General features: G+C 45.0%; 1 protein-coding gene across 1 annotated transcript in view; it reads left to right on the plus strand.

Annotated features, from left to right (window-relative positions):
• Positions 1-5,062: 5,062 nt before the first annotated feature.
• The window catches only part of ITGBL1 (integrin subunit beta like 1), a 201,792-nt gene continuing 182,951 nt past the window's right edge, over positions 5,063-23,903 (plus strand). The window contains exons 1-2 of the mRNA XM_054012844.1: positions 5,063-5,274; positions 6,757-6,968. Coding sequence (XP_053868819.1) covers positions 5,177-5,274; positions 6,757-6,968 — 310 coding nt within the window. The 5' untranslated portion in view covers positions 5,063-5,176. The remainder of the gene's footprint in view (positions 5,275-6,756; positions 6,969-23,903) is intronic.

Here is a 23,903-nt window from a genome sequence, read left to right on the forward strand (position 1 = left end):
CACAATGACTATATTATTATTTATACTCAGTGGAAGAGCTTCCACAGGGTGAGACTGAGAGATTTTCCCCACTCCAGAATACCCAATAGCTTGGTGATGAGATCATTCACCTGTGAGATAGGAGACCAGCATTAAAGTCCCTGCTCCGAATCAGATAGAGCAGGGATCTGAAAACAGGTGTCTCAGCTCCCAGGTGAATACCCTGGTCCCTAAGTCTTTTGTGTATGTGACCCATAAGCCCTGTCCTTTCCTCTGCATTTCACTCCTGAGTAGCTTAGGCAGCACTTCCTGGCTTATGAAGATCCCTTTCTTAGTCACCTCTGACTATGCAATACATGGGGTTCCTGAGCACCTAACTCAGACTGAAAATTTCATAGGGAAGCAGGGCATCTAGGAGTTAGGTGTTGCAATCCTGAGTACCTTAGTGAATCTAGTCCTTAGGCCCTGCTCCTGTGCTTAATTTTCACATTACTCATGTGCTTAATTTTCCACACTGCAAATAATACTGTTGACATCAATGGTATTACTCTCAGTGCATAACATTAAGTATATGTGTAAGTATTCATAGGATTGGGGCCTAGGCCTTGACCAAAAAGGGACTTAGTTCCTTAGAAAATCCCAGGTATACCACTGCTATCCACAAAGCCTGAATTAGGTGCCTAGGCTCCCCACATAATGAATGTGAAGAGATAGGCCCCTTAGAATGGGATCCACAAAAACCAGCACAGGAAGTGGGGAGCCACCTAAGATAACCAGAAGGATATGCTAGTGTGAAGGGTGTGTCCTAAGCCCTGCCCTCTCTCAGAGATAGGCACCTATCTCTGCTTAGTTATTCATGAACAGGACCCCCTCTCCTGAAGTCAGGTAGCTTAAATGCCTACATAGATTCTTGCAGTAATGAGTTAGGTGCCTGCCTCACTCCACACAAAACAAGAGGCACTGGCCTACCTTATAACTCTTAGCCCACTGGTTAGAACTCTCATGTGGGAGACCCAACTTCAGTTCCCCCTTCTCTGCCTGATGGGGAGAAGGATTTAAACAGGGGCCTCCCTTCTCTCAGGAGTATGTTCTAACCACTGAATCATGGGATATTCTGATGTGGGGCTCCCCCAGGATAAATAAAGAGCAACTGGAGCAGGGGGACTGGATGATGGGTCTCCTATCTTGGTGCCCTAACCAGTAAACTACAGAGCCATTCTCTCTTGCTGACAAGTTAAGTATTTATCCACAGTGGAGCAATCATTGGGCTAGAAAAAACAAGAGTGACTCTGTAGCCTGGTGGTTAGGGCACTGAACTGGGAGACCTTGGGCCTGTTTCCTTTGCTCTAATCACTCTTTCATTATTTATCCACAGTGGACAGCTTCAATAGGAGAGACTGGGGGAGTCCCATATCAGAATAGCTTCTGGCTCAGTAATTGGACCTTGCTCTTGTGAAGTAGGTGACCCCTATTCAAATCCTCTCTCAATCTCTGACAGAGTGGGGAATTGAACCTGGGTCTCCCACATCCCAGGTGAGAGCTTTAATTACTGGGCTAAAAGTTTTAATGTGAGCACCACCACTGCTGCCTCCCTACTCCAGATTTTGAATAGGACCAGATGTTGTTGGTGACCTCTGAGCACACCTGCTGGATCAGGCTCTGCACACAACTTACCTACATGGACAAATGTCTGTCTTCTCCTTGTTTGTGAATCACTCTGGGGCTTAAGTGGGAGATTGGCATATGGACTCATAGTGAGGCAGCAGCGGGCGTGCCCAGAGGCAGAAACTTAGATACCGAGGGAGGTTTTACCTTGAAAACTTGAGTTCAGGTGCTTACAGCATTCAGTGGGAGCTTTGTAGCTCACAGTGGAGCCTAAAACTGGGACTTAGGCACCTAAACTCAGTACTTAGGAGTTGTCTGCACTTGAAATGCGGAGCAGGCTTTAAGGTAAATGAGAATCTGGCCCAGCTGTTCTACGTTCTTTAAGACACCATGTGCCATTTAACACAGATCTAATGTATCTATGTACACAAACTCTCAGGCTCAAATCATAGCATTTATATGAAAAGAGCAAAGGTTAAAGGGCAGCAATGAAGCATCACATTTGGAATCAGAGACACGTACATATGAAAACAATTATAAAGCCAGTGCTCTGGGGTGCATGCACATTCTTGATACTCCACCCTTAGGCTGTATAACTACAGTGTCTTCTCCAAATTTAAAATGTCTGGAGTCAAAGACTGCTCACTAGTTTATGTGAAGGGAATGGGGGAAGATTAAAAAAAAAAAAAAGTGGGAGTGGTATGGTCACTGTATCAGGACAATATTTTTTCCCAGATATAAGCCATAGGTTGCAGACTGCATGAAGCTCTTGGACGCGCACGCACACACACACAAAACATTTAGTGGGAGAGTTCAAGGTAAGTTAAGTGCCAAATGATGGAATTTCCATCATTTCAAATGTAATGTTTCTTATTCATTTTACCTGAACACTGAATTTCCTGGATTTCTAACAGTTGTTTTTTGACAACTACAATGTTCTTGTAATTTTTTTCCCTTTCAAACTTGTTGCTTTTGTTTTCCCCAAAAACTACAAATAAAGTTTTAAAAAGTATTGAAGAAATATAGCACTTAGTTCTGTATTAAGGATGGGATTCAAAATACAGGATTCTGTCTATTTTTAAAGGCCCTGATCCTGCAATCAGTACTTAACTTTGTACCTGTGAGCAGACTCATCAAGTGGGCAAGGTTAGCACAAGCATAACTGCTTGCAGGATTTGGTCATAAAGACCATGTTCTCAGTTTTTTCAGGGAGATCTGCACAAACCTGGGATCTCATTGCAGAATCAGGATCCATATTACCATCAGTAGACTGTCAATTTCAACATATAATGCTGTAAAATGAAGTAATGTGTTAAAACTTATTCCTTAACATGAGCTAAACATGTACAATCATGTAACACATTTCTACAAGTGAGTGTCATATCTATATTGTTTCATGAAGATAAGTGTCCTTTGGTTTTATACTTTTTTTTTTTAAGAGTAACATAAATTACAATAGCAAACGCACAAAATAAGTTTGAGCAGCCAGTTTGGGGTTCTCTGGTAGAAAAATTATTTTGAGGAAGTAGAGGAAACCAGTATTGTTTCCAATAGGTACTGATTCTATATCATTTTTATGGATATAATGAGATCAGAGAATGATTGTTGACTATTATGCAGGAGAGGTTTTCAACACATTGCATAGACTGGAGAAAGTATTCATCAGCATGAATGGCAAAAGTTTGGATTGTTCTTCTTTCAGTCTTTTAGGAATAATCACATTTTCTTCTCTCCAATTAGGTCAAGTAGATCTTACAAACTAAGCTCAGGTGAGTTGCCAACCAAGATCATTGACACACCTGAAATCAATTAGGCTGGTACAAAGCTATAAGAAGAGTGTTCCCTGGCTGTCCTTGTTCATGTTTTAACAAAACTTGATAGTTTACTACACATAGCATTATATTATCTTTCCCATAATTGTAGAAAATTTTAACCTAGAAATAGAAAGTGAAGGAATACTGCACTTTGCAATGAACAGACTACATTCTTTATTATAATAAAATAAGAGTCTGTAGGGTTTTACCTTGATAATTAATCTAATATGTTTTTATTTGAGTTGTCATGGGTTGATAACCATAGTCTTTTATTTTCAAAGAGTAAGACATCCAGAATTTATACTTATCTGGAATTCTGGCCAACTTCCAGCAAATCTGTTCTTTGCACTCCACAGAAAACTTTTTTTTTTTTTTTTTTAATAAAAACAGGGATCTCTACCAAAAACTGGTATTGGGAACTCCTTCACCACCTAAGAGACTAGTAAAGATAAGTCAAAAATTCTGTTTACCATTAGCAGAAAGGTCTAAGTAGACCGCTGGCAGGCACAGATATTTTAACAGGAGGCCTAGGAATAGAGTACATTCCACTGAGTTTGCTATTCTAATTCTCTATAATACAGTGATTTTAACTTATTGCAAATGCTACATCTGAGTCATGGAATTAAAGTTATTTAACTAAATGTTTTCTAGCACATTATATACTGTCTGTACTGTACAACTGTAGTTTTCTTTAAAAAAAAAAATTCTTCAGTAGAAAGAGCTGTTGAAAACCTTGGTCCACAAAACAGGAACTTGAATCAACAGACGCTTCCAATGTCAATAGCATGGCTTCTTGGTTCAAAAAATGGAATTGTATTATTGGGGGAAGAAAGTACATCTACTATAGCACCCATATTCTACTAATGAATTTTCTTCTGTGGTGTAAGTTTTAATTTTTTCTAATACCATTCAGGCTCAGGGACATGTTGGGCAATTTGTGACTCTCCAGGACAATCAGAGGGATCAAAAACAGTTAAAACTTCTATGAAGTATAAAGAAATGTTATGGCCAGTCCTGCCAAGTCACAGTCATTTGGAGGCAGACTCCCTCATTTTGGATTAATTTTACGGTATTTCCAAATATCTAACTCTTGGGATGAAAGCCTGAGCTGGGTGTTTTAATGAGGCATTTTAAAAGCTAACTGATATTTTTGAAATCACAGTCACTCAAACTGTCATAGCTTGACAGCCCTGAATGTCACACTGTAAAGCTTATAACACGTAATGTTTGAGAACCAAGGGGGAAAAATGTACCCACATAATTTTTGCTCTCGCTAAAAGTGTAAAGCATTTACCTGACTGCTGGCAATACACTCAAATACAGTTGGAAAGTATTGTTAATGTCATCTGCCAAAACTGACAAATGTACATTTCCCTAATCACATTACTAAAATTATCTCAAACATCTATTAATCAAAGTTAACTCAAATACACTTTCCTCAACTATTTATAGTGCTTGTATTTCAAGACTGAGACAGTTCGCTCAATCTGTGAACAGGACACTTTTTATGTCAAAATAAACCATCTGGCCGTACAACTGTTTCTAATTACTTTCCTGCCTAGACTGTGAGCATTGGGGTTTGGCACCAATCTTCCTCCCAGAGTGCTGCCCAAATCCAGCTTCCAGGCAGCTAATCAAAGGCACTTGCAGCACCAGGGGAAGCAGTGTTGAAGCCGGTTTTGGCCAGCTCAGGGCTTTGCAAGCCCAGTGGGTCTGTCTGTCCGTGGGACTCTCTTAGAGAACTTCAAACTTCTTCAGTCACTGCCTGAGATCTAAACATGTGTGCACAGGGGTTCCTCAAGTTGGTGCTGCTGCTGGCTGCTTCACTTCTAATTCTGCTGCCTGCCATTCCTCAAACTTTCTCCCTCTCCCTGCGGTAAGTTTGTCTTTTAAATTAATGGGTTTATTTAGCAATTGCCTTATAGGCTGGACTTTAACTGGTAACCAGTTGCCACAAGCAATAAAAATCTAAAATTTTGTATATATCATACAAGAAAGGATGGAGTATTTTCAACCTGTTGCTATTATCTGTTGAAAATTAGTCACATAATGTATAATACTCTCACACATTGTGTATATATATAATGCAAAGTTATGTGTGCACTATAGTGTAGTTAGGATCACAAATGTGTATAATATACACTACATTGGATCACATAGTTTAGGTAGAAATGTATCTTTCATTATACATGCACAACTTAAATATGCAGGTATCTATGGGGAAAAGGTAAAAGAGAGCTTCTGCTGGATCCTGATGATTTTTGTACCCAACTCTCCAAATTCAACTGGCTAAATAGACAGTAAGTCCAGTTCCTCCTAGTGCACCAAACATCCTGGATCTGGTTACATCCTGGTGCAATGGCACAAAAAAACCCCAAACTAACCCCACAAACAGTATATACAACCTACCCACCAGCTCTGGCACCTAGCTCCTGCTGGATTCCGCAAATTTTTGGTCTCAATGCACATAAATTCTAATGCCTGAGGACAAGTGCAGATACTATTACTGCACCAATAAATCTGGACCTCCAAATCATCCTGGTGTAATGGCGCTGCCCATGCCTAGATCTCACACTGGGGTCTGGACAGGTTTTTATCCCAGCCCTCCCCCCCCAAAATCCTAATGCCACCACAGGCAACATGTTTAGATGCCCCTGGTGCATCTTAAAAATCTAGACCCTGTTGTACTCCAGTATGACAGAGCAGCAAAAATTCAAATTTGACATCTGGCTCCTGCTGGATCTTGCCAAATTTGAGCCATTAATCCATAAATTGTACCATTCAATTAAAGAACAACTTTTACTTCTGCTATTTAAATAAATAAATTAAACAAATCTGGACCCCACATATCCTGGTACAAGGAAGCTGCAAAAACTTTAATTTGGCATCTGTATCCTGCTATTTTTTGGCTTCGTGCCCTCCAGTTTTAATGTCTCAAATCCACCAGAATAATCCAAATGTAATCCATCATTTAACCAGGTATATCTACCTAATCTATCACAAATGTGTGATCCCAATGTAAGTTTGCAAATGGGTTCCCAGCCCCTTGCAAGATAATTACAATTCAGTGTAATGTATCCCAGTGGGTGACACATTGGATTAATAATAACCCAGCTGTTAACCTCCAGGCTCTCAAAGGGCAAAAATCATGGTGCTTTGAATTATTAGCTTCTGTGCTGCCATTACATGCTAAATAAATGGCCGTAAAACTGTAGGTAATACAAAAATAACAGAGTTTTAAAGTAATGGGTAAATCCACTGCAACAGTAAGGATCTCTGTCCCAACTCTGATCTCATCCACTCTATTTATGAGCACCTGATTTTCTCTGCAGCTGGTTGTCTTTGTTGTCCTCTGCAGGAGTGGCTCCCGCAGCGCCTCCTCATGTAGACTGTCCCGTGCTGAGTCGGAACGCAGGTGTCGTGTCCCAGAGGGAAAGTTGTGCAGCGGCAGAGGCCAATGTGACTGCGGTGTCTGCATCTGCCAAGTGACTGAGCCGGGCAAATACTACGGTCCACTGTGTGAGTGCCACGAGTGGGTGTGTGAGACTTATGATGGCGAGACTTGTGCAGGTAAGGAAGCCATAGTATTCCAAGAGGCTTTCCCTGTGTGATGAGGCTGCTGCCCATTAGCTGGCACGCTCCTGGCATCTCTGTACATTACAATTACTGGTATGTTAGGGGACATAGCACAGTTCCATTTTTAGAGTGTAGACAGGACTGTAAATGTGTCCCTGGCCATGGCTTCTGTCTGTTTGCTGACACATCAAAGCCTTTAGTGGGGCTTGGGAACACAGTTAAGGGGTCGTCTCTCCCACAAAATGATGTATGGTTATAATTGGATCCCCTTGATCGGTTGTTCCTGTAGCCTAGACAAGCACATAGGAGGTTCCTCATGTTGGAGGCATTGCAAATCCATTTTGAGTCAGATAAATGAGCAGATCCTGCTTGTGTTATACATGTGAGTAGCTCTGTTATTTTCATTGGGACTACTTATATGAGGAAGGAGAACACCATTTGACCCTCCATGTAAACTTTCCCTGGGCCACACAGAGGTTTTTGGAAGCCCGATGCAAAATCTGAAACTGTGCCCTCCCTGCACTGTACCAAACAAACAAGTGTACAAAAACAGGAAGGGGCAGGGTGGTTGGAGAGTGAGAATACCCTGCACTTACCCTATAGCAGTGGCTCCTGTCCTGATGGGCTGGGCCAGACTGACCACTCTGGGTGTTTCGAGCTGGTGCATAGGATCGTAGCACCACTTAGGTTTGGCCCAGCTGCCCCTCATGCCCAAGAGGCAGCCAGGCCAAACCTGAGTGGTTCTGTGATCCTGTCACAACCACATTTTGTTTGGGGGCCCTCTCAAACAGGGGCAAACTGCCCCTTTTGTTGCCCTCCCTGGGCAGCCCTGCCTTTACCTAGGGCTGTAAATTAGTTCTGAGCACTGCTTCACTTGTCAGTTTTGCTTGCTTTCACCCTCCAGTGGTTATAGAACAGCAACTTTGTAGTTGGGGAAAGATCACTATAAGACTTACACAATGGCTGGGGACCCTAAAAATGTGCCTGCTTTTATTATTAACCATCTATATGTCTCTCTAAATATACATGTCACTTTACAAAATATGGACTAAGGCAGCATAGCCAAATTCTGTTTTTAGATACATGCACATTAATCCCATTGACTTCAATGGGAGACACATAATTTGGGCTCATGATCATAGGAACATGCCCAACTGGTTTGCATCTAACTTTGTCACTTTTGCACCTTTCCAGCTGTCTTAGTTTAAGTTTCTGAACGGTTTTCATCAGATCTGGGAATTTTTTAGCAGCTGCAGAATAGGATGTGAGAAAAGAAGAGGAGGCGTGAATGTTATCTCCTCACATTCCTAAAGGGATGCACCCTGATGATACACCTTGATGAAAGAGGGGCCATAAGGGAAATTCATTTCAAGTGTCCCTGCCTAAACATCTTTAGCAGCTTTTCATAAACGTGTCATCTTTTCAGGCCAAAACCCACAATTAGGTCAGTGGGAATGTTACAGGAATTCCGTTAGTAACATGATAATACAAATGCATTCCAGCAGTGGGTTTGGCAAATTTTATAGGGAAAAAAAACCACTTATTTTAGCAACAGCTTAGCTAAGAATAAGAAGTCCAATAATAACATGAAAAGATCAAGAATCGTGTTATAAAAAAAATATTTGTACTTGGCACCTGAGACACGAGTTTCATGGAGAATGTGCTTAATATGCACCCTGCTCAACAGTGCAAGATTAGTTATGCAAGTCATTTAGGGGAGCATGGGTACATTTATTATGTGGTTTGTTCTGTCCAATCTAGATCTTCTGATGCATCTTTATTTTTAAAAATCTTTTTTTTAAAGTTTTATTACTGTTGGCTTCCCCCCGCCCCTCACCTGCTAATGCCACCATCAGTAGCTGAGAGCTTCATCAGTGGTTTAGTTGGAAGGAGAGAACTGAGACTGAGATTCTTCTAAGAATAAAAATAATACTTAGCACTTATGTAGCACTTTACATTTTCAAACTTTTATTCATTAATCATCAGAAGACCTGACAGTGGCCTTTTCTACTCTGAGCTGTGAGAACTGAGATATGAAACTATTTAATCCCAGCCCTCTGCCTTAATTGCAGTATAGATAGGGCAAGAAAGGTGAAGGGCCTCATCTTCAGAGCTGCTGAGCATCTACAGCTCCCGCTGACTTCATCTGGAGTTTAGGGTGCTCAGAACTTCTGAAAAGCTGGCATTGAGCAAATCTTTCAGGCCTAACAACAAGTCAGTGGCAGAGCCTTGATTATAATTCTGGATCTCTGGGCTTCCAGTCATGTTCTCAGTCCACTAGGCTACACTGCGTTTTTACCTAGTTAACTTTTTGTGTGGGTTTTAATAAAGATGTGATGCACACATGGTCTTTATTTCCAGTCCTAGACACATGACATGGGGCAGGGTTGTATAAGTTTATAGCCCTGTCACTTGGCAGGAGTCAGTATATACTCACTCCAAAAGCTACTGTTACATCTTCTTTAAAAATAATCAAATGTAAATAAAACATAGTATGAATCAAAACCAATAACCAGAAACTAATGCATACTAATAGCGGTACTCTTTCCTGCTTAATTGAAATAGATCTGCATCAACCTGGAACCAAAGATGATAAATCCTCTCAAGTGTACTACTTCTGTTCTGTCCTTGTACTATACCATTTGGATATGTCCTAGTTTCTGGATTTGGGCCAAATGACGGAAACACAGTGTTGTGACTCTGACAGACACTCATTTGTTTCTCAGGATCTGGTTCTCAGGATAATTTTGTCTTTAAAAATGGTTGAAGATCAACTGCCACAGCTTTGAGGAAGCTCTCTTTGAGGAAGTGATGGATTTTTGAAAAAGTACCATAATAGAAAGAGGAGGGGCCCTGAACTCCTCAGTGGTTCCAAGGGATGGAATATGAATCTTGAAGTGATAGACTGAGACTTCAAGTTAGACACTTGAATACTTTTGGAAAGTTTGTTTTTTTCTCAGCTACTTTGAGAAATCTGGCTATATGAGGGTGAACTGACAACAGTTCTGCTCCTATCTGAGAGCAGGTGATTGAATTAAAAATATAATCTATAAATTACAGGGTAACACACAACAAAATATAAGTGTTACATGTTTCTGCCATTTATCACCCAATTTATTACCCAATTTACCACATGTGCCTTCAGGATGCTGGCCATGAAGGCCACAGTCAGGCTTTCCTTAAGGAACTGCAGAATGGAAGAGGTTTTGGATAGGAGTTATTTCCTATATATGAGAAGACTGAAGAAACAGCCAGGTGTCCTTGAAGGGTAGTAGATGAAAGGACTGTCATGAGTGATGTACAAGGAGGAGAAGGAATTGGAATCAATTGTGTGCTTACTGCACCTGTTGGATTTTTTTCCCTTTGAGCCTTCAGGAGGGCCTAATATCCCTTTCAGAGGAATTCTCTGAGGTGATATACAGGGGAAATAAACCTTTTTAGTACCCCTTTTGCATGTCTTTTCCAGGGTTCCTTTGCTTTTTTCACAAAATTATTGGTGGAAGGATCCTTAAGTGTGATCTAACCAGATCCAAGCTGCTCTCCTAAGGGAAAGAGAGACTGAGGGCGGAGGAGATTCCAATTTGCTTGCCTAGGGCTCTCCACATCAGTGCTTACCCAAGGTGATAGTACAGGAAACAGAAAAGGGAATTTCCTGAGGAACTGAGCATGGGATGTAGTGCAGAGGGGAAGCAGGGAGGGGTTCTGTCCCCTTATTCTCTCTTTTATGGCCTTTTCATGCTTCTGAGAGAGAGTATTGTGATGCCATAGTTGCTCTTGTTCCCTGTACTTCTTCCTGCCAGTGAGGCCTGCCTCTTTCATTGTTCTTGTATCTGACTCTGTGGCAGACCAGCTGCAGTTTTAGAGATGCTGCTTTGATCTGGACTACTTGGAGAGCCTGACCTCTTCAGTTGGCTCCTCTCAGACCAGCTACACCAGGGGTTGGCAACCTCTGGCACGGGGCTCGCCAGGGTAAGCACCCTGGCGGGCTGGACTAGTTTGTTTACCTGCCACCTCCACAGGTTTGGCCGATTGCGGCTTCCACTGGCTGCGGTTCGCTGCTCCAGGCCAATGGGGGCGGTGGGAAGCCACGGCCAGTACATCCCTCAGCCTGAGCCGCTTCTCGCAGCCCCCATTGGCCCAGAGCAGTGAACCACAGCCAGTGGGAGCCGTGATCAGCCGAACCTGCGGAGGCGGCAGGCAAACAAACTGGTCCGGCCAGCCAGGGTGCTTATCTTGGCGAGCCCCGTGCCAGAGGTTGCCGACCCCTGAGCTACACCAAGGTGGGACAGAAGAGGTAGGAATTGTGTTGCAACATTGAAGTTGCAATTGCGCTTGCAACTTTAGTGACATTCCTGTGTGTTCTGTCTTGTGCACCTGGCCTGAGAGGCTCCTTGGCTGAGGGAGTGTGCTCTGCATTGTCGGAAGGGATGGGATAAGAGAATTAAGATAGTAAAAAGCTGAATTAAAAAGCAAAGGATTTGACTGCTAGAAAATAAGGATTTTTGGAGATGCGAGGTTGAGGCCTTCTTAGTTGCCTGTCTGTCTCCTCAGCAAAGACAGAAACTTCTGTCATGGCAGTTTCCAGCTACCAATGCGTGAGGGGACCTGACCTACAATATGTAGAAGAATTGTGCGCGTACCTTTCAAAGGAGAACTACTGTTCAGTGTAGAGGGAAGGGATTTCATGGAAGTAGGAATTTTACATTAGAAACATAGATACTGAAAGGATTCTCTGTTTCCTAGCAAGAATTTTACAGGTTTAGATTATTTCCATGTGCTACTAAAACACTAACTGCGTTTATGACTATCTGTTATCCTAAGATTTAGGTGCCAATTACATTACCTACAAATTTGTCTAATTTAACAAAAAAGGGTAATCAAGGTTGTGAATTGCCAGAGTATTACCAGGGTGCTTGTCTCTGACCTGCAGACATCTCCCCAGAGCAAGCTAGTCTTGCTAACCCCTGAAAGGACATGGATACAGCCTTCCGATCAAGGATAGACACACAAGCAGAAATTCTTAAATAAATATTATTTCTGTTTTTGATAAGAGATAAAAAGTTACAGGAGATTTAGTAAAGGAAGAAAAAAATGCATGAAACATAAGAAAATACAATAGAACTACATGCAGTAAAACAGCGCAGCAAAATAAAAGGCACAGACTATATAGAATAACTTATCACATATAAAAAATACAATAGTTTCAATGTAACATGCATATAGAGATCTCATTCAAACCACAGGCGTCTGGCTTTATTTACAAGCAAAACCCATACATTCCTCAATAGTAAATCAAAGACTACACTTACTTCTACCATTCTTAAATCCCTCTGTATCGTTGGTATGGTCCTTCTGTTCTGTCACGGTCTACTGCTGCTTGTTTGGTGTTTGAGCGCAATGACCGCCGCTAAGACGAAAGCTGCCCTCTGGTGACAGAGACGGAAGCCCATGCTGTCCAAAGGCTGCAGTCTTCTCTGTTGGCTGGGTTGCTATGATAGTCATTCCAGGGCAACCTCAGGGTTCTGCTGCTGCTGCTTGGTACATGCTTCTTAGGCAGCTGTTTCAAGATGTTCTATTCTTCTTCTCAGGTGTCTTGCAGCTCTGTTCTTCTTAGGAACCCCAAACCCACTACAAGATCAGCCTATTGGGGGCTACCCTTATATACTGTGTGCTCTCTCAAGGTCTGATCCTTTCAGCCAGTCATCTTTCAACTTTCTAGCTCCTCCCCTAGCCCTTCCCTTGTGAGGTTAGCTTTAAGCCCCTCCTAGTCACATGTACCTACATGTGACCTGTCTATCATCCTCTTATGACATCATCTTTAAGCTCCTCCCCTGACGCCATCTTCGATTGTAGGGTTTTTTGCTGAGTCGTTCCCTACAGGAAGTGGAATTTCCTACTAAGTCACACTGTATCTCTCAGAGATGGAATCTTCCACTATCCGCTCCCTATATCCGCCATTTTGGTTGGCCATGTTGGATTTTCTACTTAATTAAAGCCTTTATCTTAAAACTAATTACTATTTTATGCAGCCCAAAGGGTCCTGATACTGTTACCACTCTAATTATTTCAATTTGGGGGGAAGTGAATTTTATAGCAATTTTAACCCCCTTCTGAGGTTTTTCTGCAAGGTGCTGCAAGGTATTTCAAAACAGCTAAAGCAAAATCTCTTGGTACACATCTTGCATCCTATATTGCGGTTAAACACAAAATGATTCTTGGAACTAGGCAGACACATATACAGATCTAAAGTGGCACTGACCCTCTTATTGCTGCTTCAGACGCTCACCTAGATTCTTCCTCTATCCACTTGTAGCGAACTGTGCACATCAAAGTCACCTGTCTCTTTGTGGTCAGTCTTTTTACTAGTCTATGTAAAATAATCCAACTTTTCTATACTGAAAGGAAGTTTCTGGTTAGCACAAGCCACTGTCACATGTACAGCACAGGCTGTCAAGATATATTAGGCAAAATGTTTGTAGTTTTGGTGATACATGCAAATAAATGGCAACAGTGTTGGCTTCATGTATGATATGAGCTCAGTGCTTTCTTACAAGAACACATTAAGTCTGTGTTATAGGAAAAGATCAGATGGCATAGCCCTAGTTTCTGCTGAGGATCCATTAGATTCCTATTTTTTCAGTAATATTGTAGCACATAGGAATCTCCAATTGAATGAGATTTTGTTCATAATGAGTGAAGACTTTTTAGTTAATATGCATAATGTCCGTGATTAATGAAGATCACAAAGTTTAAATAAGCGTGAATTCTTATGGCCAACTATAGTGGAAACAGTGTAGATAGTGCAAAAAAAAATCACAGAAGTTGTGTCCAGTGAAGCATGAGGCAGCAAAATTTCTTATTGCATGGAATATCATGCTACCGTTACTTAAAATCTATTGTCTGAATTCACATCGGGGTAAATAAGAACCAAATTTAATCATGTGTAAACAGAAAAATAAATGTAGTAACTTCTCTTTTTCTATACTGGAGTGCTGTTCAGTAGGTGTAAATGAAATAATCATGAGTGCTACAGGGGCACCATTTAAGGAGGGCAGGGAGGCGGGGCACCTGGTCCCCTGAGTTTCATACCACAGCAAAGCCGGGGCACCATTTCAGATTTTGGTAGGTGTAACACACACACACACACACACACACACTCCTTAAATGGTGTCCCTATGGGCCAGCTCCATGGCACAGTATGTCAGGCTCGCGCTGTCAGACCCTGTACCCATTCTCCAGGGAGTGACACCAGCCGCGGCTGTGCTCTGCAGAATGGGAGCTGATCACGGTGCTGCATGTGCTGGCGGCTGGTGGGAAGGGCAGAAGGAAAATGGCTGCGTGGCTGGTTCCCAGTGAGCTATGTGCAGCTGCTGGAGGTAGGATACCGGCTGCTCTGAGTGCCTGGGGGGGCAAAAGGAGGAGGTGCAGGGGGCTAGGGACATGAGGGAGTGCAGGGCTTAGGGGAGAAGGGGCACAGGATGGGTTAGGGGAGTGCAAGGGTGCAGGAGGGGAGTGCAGCAGTTAGGAGAGAAGGGGGTGCAGGAGGGGAGTACAGCAGTTAGGGGAGAAGGGGATACATGAGCATCAGCATAGCTGCTAGGACGGTAAGGGGTGCACAAGTGGGGCCATGTGACGGCGCATACAGAAAATGTGCTAGATGCTGTATGGATCTGTGCCATAAGGGACTGTGTGGGCGGTTAGCTCAGGATGGAGCTGTTGCCTTCCCCAGACCCCCTGTCTGGCTATGCAACATTGGCTGTGCTCATGCTCCTAACCTGTGTGCAGGGCTGAGCCCTGGCAGAGCTTGTATCGCCAGCCTGGGGCCTGGCCCCTCCCAGCGCTGGGGGAAGAGAGAGCACCTGGGGTTAAGGCTTTCATTAAAGTTGCTAATCATCAGTTGTATCCACTAGAGGGTGTTTGGAATGTAAACAGACTCATCCCTGGCCAGGATTTCTCTGTGGATGACCAGCGTGCTGAGCTGCACAGCCGTGGCTCTTGGGAGGCCTGGCTGACATGGCACTGACACAGGGCACTGCTCAGGCCACTCACATGGTCGGTGCCATCCTGGGGCCTTTGCCGCACACAGGCCTGACCTCTGCCCCTTGGCTGTTGACAAACCTTTGACCCTGACATTTGGGAATGCCAGGTCCCCAGATCCCATCTCAGACAAGCCCAAGGTGGGAGGGATAGCTTGGTGGTTTGAGCATTAGCCTGCTAAACCCAGGGTTGTGAGTTCAGTCCTTGAGGGGGCCACTTAGGGATCTGGGGCAAAATCAGTATTTGGCCCTGCTAGTGAAGGTAGAGTGTTAGACTCAATGACCTTTCAAGGTCCCTTCCAGTTCTAGGAGATGGGATATCTCCATTAATTTATTTTATAAGACACAACTGCCTGGCAGTGGTAAGGAGGAAAAGTCTCCTAGAGCCCCCCATGGCAGCAAGCACCCCCTGGCACTCATTTGTGCTCAGCTCCATGGAACTGGGAAGTCTCAGGCTGGAATTCCAGCAGAGGGGTCTGGCAATGCACATTTTTCACAGCTGCTGATGAAATGATGGCCCTGTCACTCACACATGGATTTCAGATTACAGAGGCAGCTTTTATTTGACCCCGTTCTATTCTCTAACAACCATTTCACTGCATTGAACAGCTCACTGGGCCCTGGGATGGTGCAGGAGTAACTCAGGGAGTACTGCTCTGTTGTGACAGTTCCACAGCCTGTTGGAACTGCCATGTGTCACTGTGCTGCACACAACAGCCTTGGAGAACTTCACAGCTGTGGCAGAACCCCTGTAGCCTGCACCAAAGCACAGGAACCCGATGCCCGAGCTAATGGAGAATCTCTGCTATCTGTTAGTAGTGTAGGGCCCATGACAGCCAGGGGAACCACAAGAGGTACATGGTGCACATACATACCAGCCTGTTCATTACACACTTGCCTAGACAGACATAGCTTGCTCTCAGAACAAGCTGTTCAGATGTTACTTCTGACATAAAAGTAAGAAATCTCTGTGCACCAAGTGCTTCCACCCCGTACCTTCCACAGTCCATTTTAATCCTCATAGCCAGGATAATATCCCATGTGGGGCAGGGTTGCTGCAGTCACTGAGGGGCCTGTTGCTCTCGGAGGGAGAATTCTGGATTTGGAAATGACAGGTCCCCAGATCCCATCTCAGACAAGCCCAAGCAAAGACTGGCTGGCACATTGAGATACCTACCCATGGTTCAACACACTGCATTGACATAAGCAGTCCTGGTGAGTACATATAGCACTGACAGAAGCAGCCAAGTATGCACACATATGAGCAATATATTAACTGTGGCAGCTTTACACCAACGTAACTTACATTGGCCAAAATTTGTTGTATAGATATGGCCTAAGTGAGTGAGTGTACACCAGCATCTGGAACCTCCTGAATTTCATAGTGCCAAGGGCCAGTGTGAGTATGTCCATATTGAGGCACTGATCCCAAATGGGCAACTCCCCCCCCCCATTTTTGTCCTAATTTTTTGTTAATAGTGTTCGATGGAATCCAGGTGGTGAGAGAGGATGGATTGTAAAAGGAGGCGAAGACCTTGTACATTTCAGCAATGATGGGTGGCAGAATAAAAGTATGTGTATTATTGGGGTATATGGGGCATTGCTGAAGAGGGCCGAGTTAAGATTGCATACAGAACCTTAACTCTGCATTTCCTGGTTTTCAGAAGTTTGCGTTTTGCTCAACTCAGCATTCTGCAAGGGGACGACCTAACACCAAGCAACCTCAACTCTGCATTAATGCAGTTTTTTGCCATAAAATTTCCTATTTTTTTAAAACAGCAAAATATATGTTGTTGATAGGCGTTAGTAGTCATTTAGGTAGTTGTCTATCATGTCCCACAGCCACAGTTAACATACCAAGCCAATCACCCCTCTCCTCTCCCACAGACAGGGGAGTTGGGGTGCACTGGCAGAACTATGGGTTGCAGAAGGATTGGGGGGGGAGGGTGGTTAGGGTGCACTGGAAGAACTGGGGGATGATATGGATCCCTCACCTGAGCCTCTAACCTCTCTCACCTCCCCTACTATACATCCCTATAACCCTCCATTCCTCACTTCAGCCTCAACCTCCCTCCCTATTCCCTTCATCCCCTAATAGCTCTCCCCTCCCAGGAAACATTCACATATCTTATTTTTCCCCTTCAATAAAATTGCTACCCATGATGTGCAAATTGTAGCAAACTCCTTTTGCCTTAGGTGGGGTTTGAAATTAATGTATCCTTACTTACATTAATGGAAGGGTGAGTTCACAGCAGCCAAGAGTCTGTGATTCAGCCAGTCATCTGTGCCCCTCTCAGCTTATCAGTAGAAGGCAGCAGAAAGAAACCCTTTTTGGCGGGGCCTTTACCTCAAGAACCCCTTGGTTAAATGACCCCATCTTCTACTGCTACCCCACACCTGAATGAAGCACTCAAAGCAATCTGAGGCTTGGTCTACACTAGCAACTTATATCAGTATCACTATGTCGCTGAGAGGGTGTGGAAAATCCATACCCCTGAGTGATGAAGTATACTGACCTAACCCCCAGTGTGGACCTAGCTACAGCCTCTTGTTGAGGTGGATTTCCTACGCTGATGGGAGAAGCCCTCTCATTGGCGTAGGGAGCATCTCCCATGAAGTGCTACAGCGGTGCAGCTGCACTGATGCAGCATTTTAAGTGTAGACAAGCCTTGAGTAACTTCAGATTTTAGAGCACTTACAAAAGTCAAGTTTAAAGCACATAAAATGACAGAAATGGAAACCCTCTAGCCATTTCCCTGTATTGGTGCAAGTTCATTATTAAAAATTTTACATTTTCTTAAATACTGTTCTTGCCTTGGGTCCCCCAAAGATTTAGTGGGCGCCATGCACTACCTTGGATAAAACTTGACAGCAACAGTTTGATTTCTAGCTCTGGACAAAAAAAGCCCCAAACACAGAATTATTTTAAAAATGGCAATTTTTAGGGGCTTATATCTCCAGAACCTCTGGCTCAAATGACTCCAACTATTAATGTTACCCTGCACCTTTCTGAGTTACACCAAATTTCAAAGAAATCCAACTAAGCATGTAGATTTTAGAGGGCCTAGAATGGTCAACCTTTAAACAAATATCGTGATGCAACGTTAATTGTAGTGGTGCTCCCGTGCCACTATATTTGTCCTCCCAAACTGGTAGCTGCCCATATGCGGGCAACAAAGTCCACAGTATCAACTTGTCTAGATAGCATTGTTATAATCCACATTATTCCTGAATGAACACAAATATCCTCAAATGGAAGCCATGCACATGTATTGAAAGGAGAATATACTGTACCACTGTATCACTGAAATGGATACGACGGAGAAAAACACAATATAGCATTGCATCACCTGTATATTCAATTAGAGCACATTGTCGGCTTGTATACAAGCCAAGCAGCACCCCTAAATGTTAGTGTGAGTTTCATGGGTCAGGCCCCATGCATAGGTTTAAGGATAGCATGCTCAAAGGAGGAGGCTTTTCATGAAAAAAATGGGGACACTATTTTTTGCTGGTTGTTGATAAAATCACTGATTGACTGTGGACATCAGCTACTCATGTGCAAATGGATAACTAGGCATCTAAATGGGCACTTACGCATGCACAATCACAGTAATTGCACATGGACCTCAAGACACCTGCTTTAAAAATGTGGTCCTGAGAAGTATATGTTACATATACAGCTTTCTCTGCTATAAAATTTTGGACCTGACACTGCAGCGTTTGCATATATAAAACTCTCATTGAATTCTGTGGGAATTTTAGGTGTGCCATAGCTATAGGATTGGACTCTCACTATGAGAAAACAATGTTGTGATACAAGTACTAACTCTTACCAAACAACACTTAGTAAGTGAAGGATAGTAATATTATCCTGTCTCATTTCCCCTTTTGTTCTATGTATATGCAATGCTGTTAAGAGGGTTAGTATGAGTTGCAATGTCTTCAGTATGCCCACCACACCCTATTTATATTCCATATCTTTAACTACTGTGTTGGTGAAATGACTTACTTGGCATATAATAGAGACTGTGGGGTGGATGGGAATAGCTAGCTGAGACTCAGTACAAAATGGGCTATGGTATGTTTGTAAGGTGGGGAGGAATACAATGGAGGAAGCAAATAGAGGAAATGGTGACATAGGCCTACTATTTGTTTCTAAACATGTGCAACTTGGAGCGTCCCGCTGGATCCTCATTTCCTTCTGGATTCCCTAGTAACAGCAGTTGCCAAGTGTGTGTAAACTCCACCCCCCCCATCTGCCCCATTGCCTCCTTTAGTGCCAATCTTCTTTTGGATTTTGATTGATAGGCTTGGGTTCTTCTGGATCCTGCCACCTACTCAGCAGGATGTAACTTCTTTTTCTTCCCATATACATTTATTTGGTGGTCCTTCCCCTCCCCTTGTTCCTTCCTGGCATGGTCACTAGGGCAGTTTGGGAGGAAAATTCTAATCACAGAGTAACCCCGACTTATTTGCCAGATAGTTGGAGACTTCCAAGAAATAACACAAACACATGCCATATATTTAAAACAATAATTATATTAAACAGGAGATAAATATAACATAACAGGGTAAAATGATTCTTAGGGTCACTTGTGCCCACACTAATACAACCTGTGAATTTCCTCAGTCACATGACCTGATCTAGCAAACATCAAATTTGTGTCCTGTTGGTACATATACTTTGTAGGGGCCCTTGATGACCTGGGTGACCACAATATCTTCTGTGCAGCAGTTAGCAATGTGGCTGACTGGCTTCAGTACAGCCCAGAGGACTCACAAATGGGATAAAGTGATAAGTCTGTCCTCAGGTTTAATAGGCAGCAGGTAATAAAATCCCCAAACCCTGGCTTCCAGGCTTGAGAACACAGTTCAGGGAGTAAAGGGTCTCCCAAACAATTTCCCTCACTAGCTAACTAAAAGATGGTGTACTCACAAACTCTGTGAGTGATCCTCAGGTACAGAGATGACTGTGGACTCCCCAGTCACTGCTGACAATCCCTCTTGGCAGGCATCCTCTTCATGCAGGAGTCAGGCTGCTTCTAGTCCTAGGATCTCCCCTCACTACCAAGCGGTGCACGGCTCAAGGTGCAGATTAAGAAACTATTTAAACTCCTAACTTTAGTTTCCCACCCTAGCGCGCAGAGACACTCACAGCAGGCAGCAGCCCTGGCCTAGCAGCCAGAGCAGTAGTGCCATGTGGTGACTGATGTCACCTGGGGAGCTGGAGGGCTAACTCAGCCTGGCTGGGGGGAGTTTTCCCAACAAAACTCTACAAACTGGGAGTCATCTTGGAGAGGGAAAGGCTCATGCTGAGGCATCTTGCTTTCAGGTCACCAGAGGCCCATTCTAGGGTTGCCAACTTTTTACTTGCACAAAACTGAACACCCTTGCCCCCCCCTCCTCTGAGGCCCTGCCCTGCCCCACCCTTTCTACAAGGTCACACCCCTGCTCACTCCACCCCACGCCCCCATCACTCACTCTCCCCACACTCACTCGCTCATTTTCACTGGGCTGGCTCAGGGGGTTGAGGTGCGAGAGGGGGTGAGGGCTCTGGCTGCTGTTGCAGGCTCTGGAGTGGGGCCAAGGATGAGGGACTTGGGGTGCAGGAGGGGGCTCCGGGCTGGGGGTTGGAGCTGAGGGGTTCAGAGTATGGGAGGGGGCTCCGGGCTGGGGGTTGGAGCTGAGGGGTTCAGAGTATGGGAGGGGGCTCAGGGCTGGGGGTGTGGGTTCTGGCATGGGGTCAGAAATGAGAAGTTCAGGGTGTGGGAGGAGGTTCCAGGCTGGGGCCGGGGGTTAGGGTGTATGGGGGCAAGGGGTCCAGCTGGGGGTGCAGGTTCTAGGGTGGGGCTGGGGATTAGGAGTTTGGGGTGCAGTAGGATGCTGGAGGTGCGGGGGATCAGTGTGGGAACAGGGAGTTGGGGCATGGGAGGGAGTCAGGGGTGCAAGGTCCGGGTGGCGCTTACCTCAACCAGTTCCCGGAAGCAGCAGCATTTCCTCTCTGTGGCACCTATGCAGAGGTGCGGCCATGTGACTCTGCACACTGCCCTGTCTGTAGGCATTGCCCATGCAGCCAGGGCGGCGCAACACATTAGGCGACCTAGGCGGTCACCTAGGGCGCTACAATTTGGGGGGCGGCAACTGTGGTGGTATTTCGGCGGCAGGACCTTCTGCTGCCTCTGTGGGAGACAGCATTTCGGGGCAGGACCTTCCACCACCTAGGGCGGCAGAAAAGCTGGCAGCGCTCCTGCCTGCAGCTCCCATTGGCCACTGTTTCCAACCAATGGGAGCTGCAGAACTGGCACTTGTGGCAGGAGCAGCGTACAAAGCCCCCTAGCTGCCCCTATGTGTAGGAGACAGAGAGGGGACATGCCTCTGCTTCCGGGGAGCTGCGCAGAGCCAGGACAGGCAGAGAGCCTGCCTTTGCCCCATTGGACTTTTAATGGCCCAGTCAGCAGTGCTGACCAGAGCCACTAAGGTCCTTTTTCCACCGGGCATTCCAGTCAAAAACCGGACACCGGGCAGCTCTAACCAGTTCTCAGGGAGAAACCTGCATGCAGGCCTGGGACTCACCAGCTCCTTTCCCTGGCTGGCTTCAGACTGCTCCAAAATGGCTGCTTCCCCCTCCTCAGCTCCCTTGGAGCACTCCTTATGGGTCAGGCTAGCTCTTCTTCCAGGGCTTTCCCTTATCAATTATTTGACTCAACCTCATCCTCCGAGCAGACACACCTGCTATCCTTCCCCAGGCAGACAGGGGCCCTTGTCATTTTAAATAGTGTCTTTCCTCTCTCCCTTTTGGTTTCCTATCATACTGAGTCTGCCCTTGGCTCCCCCTCCCTACCAGGGAGAGTGGGATTCTCCCTGAGCTGCCAGCACACAGAGCCCCAGGAATCTAGGTAATCTCTTTGGGGGTTACATGTGTTTCTTATTCGCATTTGACAAGATAATGTCATTCTTCCCTTTTAGATACAGCCTTTGCCACAGTTATCTATGCCATTGTCACCCTGACTTTGGATTGTTGCAGTGTATTCTCCATGGGAACACATTTGGAAACTGCAGCTAGTGTCAAATGCAACAGGCTGTATATTGAGCACTGTTTCCTACAAGGAGAACACTGCACTGCTGCTCTGTGACCTTACTGGCTGTCAGTTGATTAGGGATGAAATTCAAGGAATTGATTTTGACCTAAAGGATGTGGGTTAGGGATGTAAATATTGGTTGAAAAAGTTAACCGCTTAAATGATTAAAATTATATCGTTTAACCGATTAACCGTTAACTGAGGTCACACTGGCTGGCCAGCAGGGGTCAGCCGGGGCTGGGGTCACGCTGGCCAAGGCGGCTGGGGTCACTCCAGCTGGTGTGGTGTGGTTGGGGCTGAGGTAGTTCAGTCTGGCTGACCCAGCGCAACCAGGGCTAGGGTCATGCCAGTCTGGCTAGAGCTGGGGTCCCTCCAGACAGTGTGGGGCTCGGGACGCTCTGGCCGGCTGGCCCGATGAGGCCTGGGCTGGGGCCCCTCCGGCCAGCGTGGGACGGCTGGGGTTAACAGTTAAGGTCAGTTAACGGTAAGCCTAATGCTTACTGACCTGGCCACCCATCTGTACAGATGGAGGGGCAAGCAGACTAAATTTCAGTGAGTGGCACTGTGACTTGGTGCACAGTGTCCCAGTACTACTCAAATTTGGCCCGGACGCACCTCCATTCAGATGTGGGGGAGGCAATCCAAATGGTTTTGTGACCTGGTGTATGGGGAATCTGTTCTTGTACAGCAGAGCACCAGGGAGTCCATTTAGAACTTGACTCCTGGCAGCATCAGCTCATGCATTGTGTGGGAAAGAGAGGGGCGGACTTTCTGACTGAGGGAGACCGAGGGTCTCTGCCTGGGTGGCTAGTATGATCAGGAAGTGGAACGGGGTCTCTGCTAGGGGGTAGGGACTGGAATTGTGTCCCCCCCCCCCCCGAAATGTCTGAATTGGTGTCACTGCTGCAGATCTTTTAAAGCCAACTGTTCAGAGCACTGTAATCTAGAGAAGGAGCACCTGACTGGGCAGGAACAAGGCTTGCTGTGGGAAGCAGGCTATAAAAGCTCCCTGTTCTTAGTATGAGTCTGGAGCTGGTTGCCAGTGGACTCCCAAGCATGAGGACAAATAGGACTGGTTCTGAGTTTCCCAGCTAAGGAGGAACCAGGGAAAAGGTCACAGCATTGAGACCAGAACAGATGAGCGTTCCTCTGCATCAGGCCTGCACCTGGAGTCCAGTGCAGAAGCAGGGATTGGGTGCCACTGCACTACAGTTATTTTGCCTGATTGAACCCATGCTGCATACCGGGGGACCTGGCAGGACTATCAAACCTAGGGGAGGGATAAAGGAATTGTTTGTGTCAGTCAGGACTTTTGTTTGTGCCCAGAAGGAGAAGACTTTTTGGCTTTTACTAGAGGGTCCAAAGTACCAGAGCAATCTAATCACTTGTAGTACATTGTTGTTGGAAGTTAAACTGAGGCATGGACACTACTGGACATTAGAGGCATATGTCTGCACCCTCACAGTCAGGTACTAACCTTTTATATTATAGGAAGAAAGAATCGTATTTCTTATAAATAGTACTTCCTTACAGAATGACTTTGTTCAGAAGCCTCATTTGCAGCTGGGTATATGTAGTAGGCTGTAGGTGGGAGGTGAATTGGCCACACCACCTTCAGAATTTGAGTTCTCCTAAGAAGGACACTGCTTTAACAGACCTGCAGCTTAGCTGTATTTATTTCCCAGTGCCTCTCTTCCTTCTTGAATCACCATTAATGTCCAGAAAGCTCCTAAAACTGCTTATTTTCTGTCTGCTGCTTGGCCATCTGAAGTAGCAGTGAGGTATACCAAAGGGCTTTACTCCTGTCAGTG

This window comes from Malaclemys terrapin, chromosome 1 (genome assembly GCF_027887155.1).
Source record: "Malaclemys terrapin pileata isolate rMalTer1 chromosome 1, rMalTer1.hap1, whole genome shotgun sequence".
Classification (NCBI taxonomy): Eukaryota; Metazoa; Chordata; order Testudines; family Emydidae; genus Malaclemys; species Malaclemys terrapin.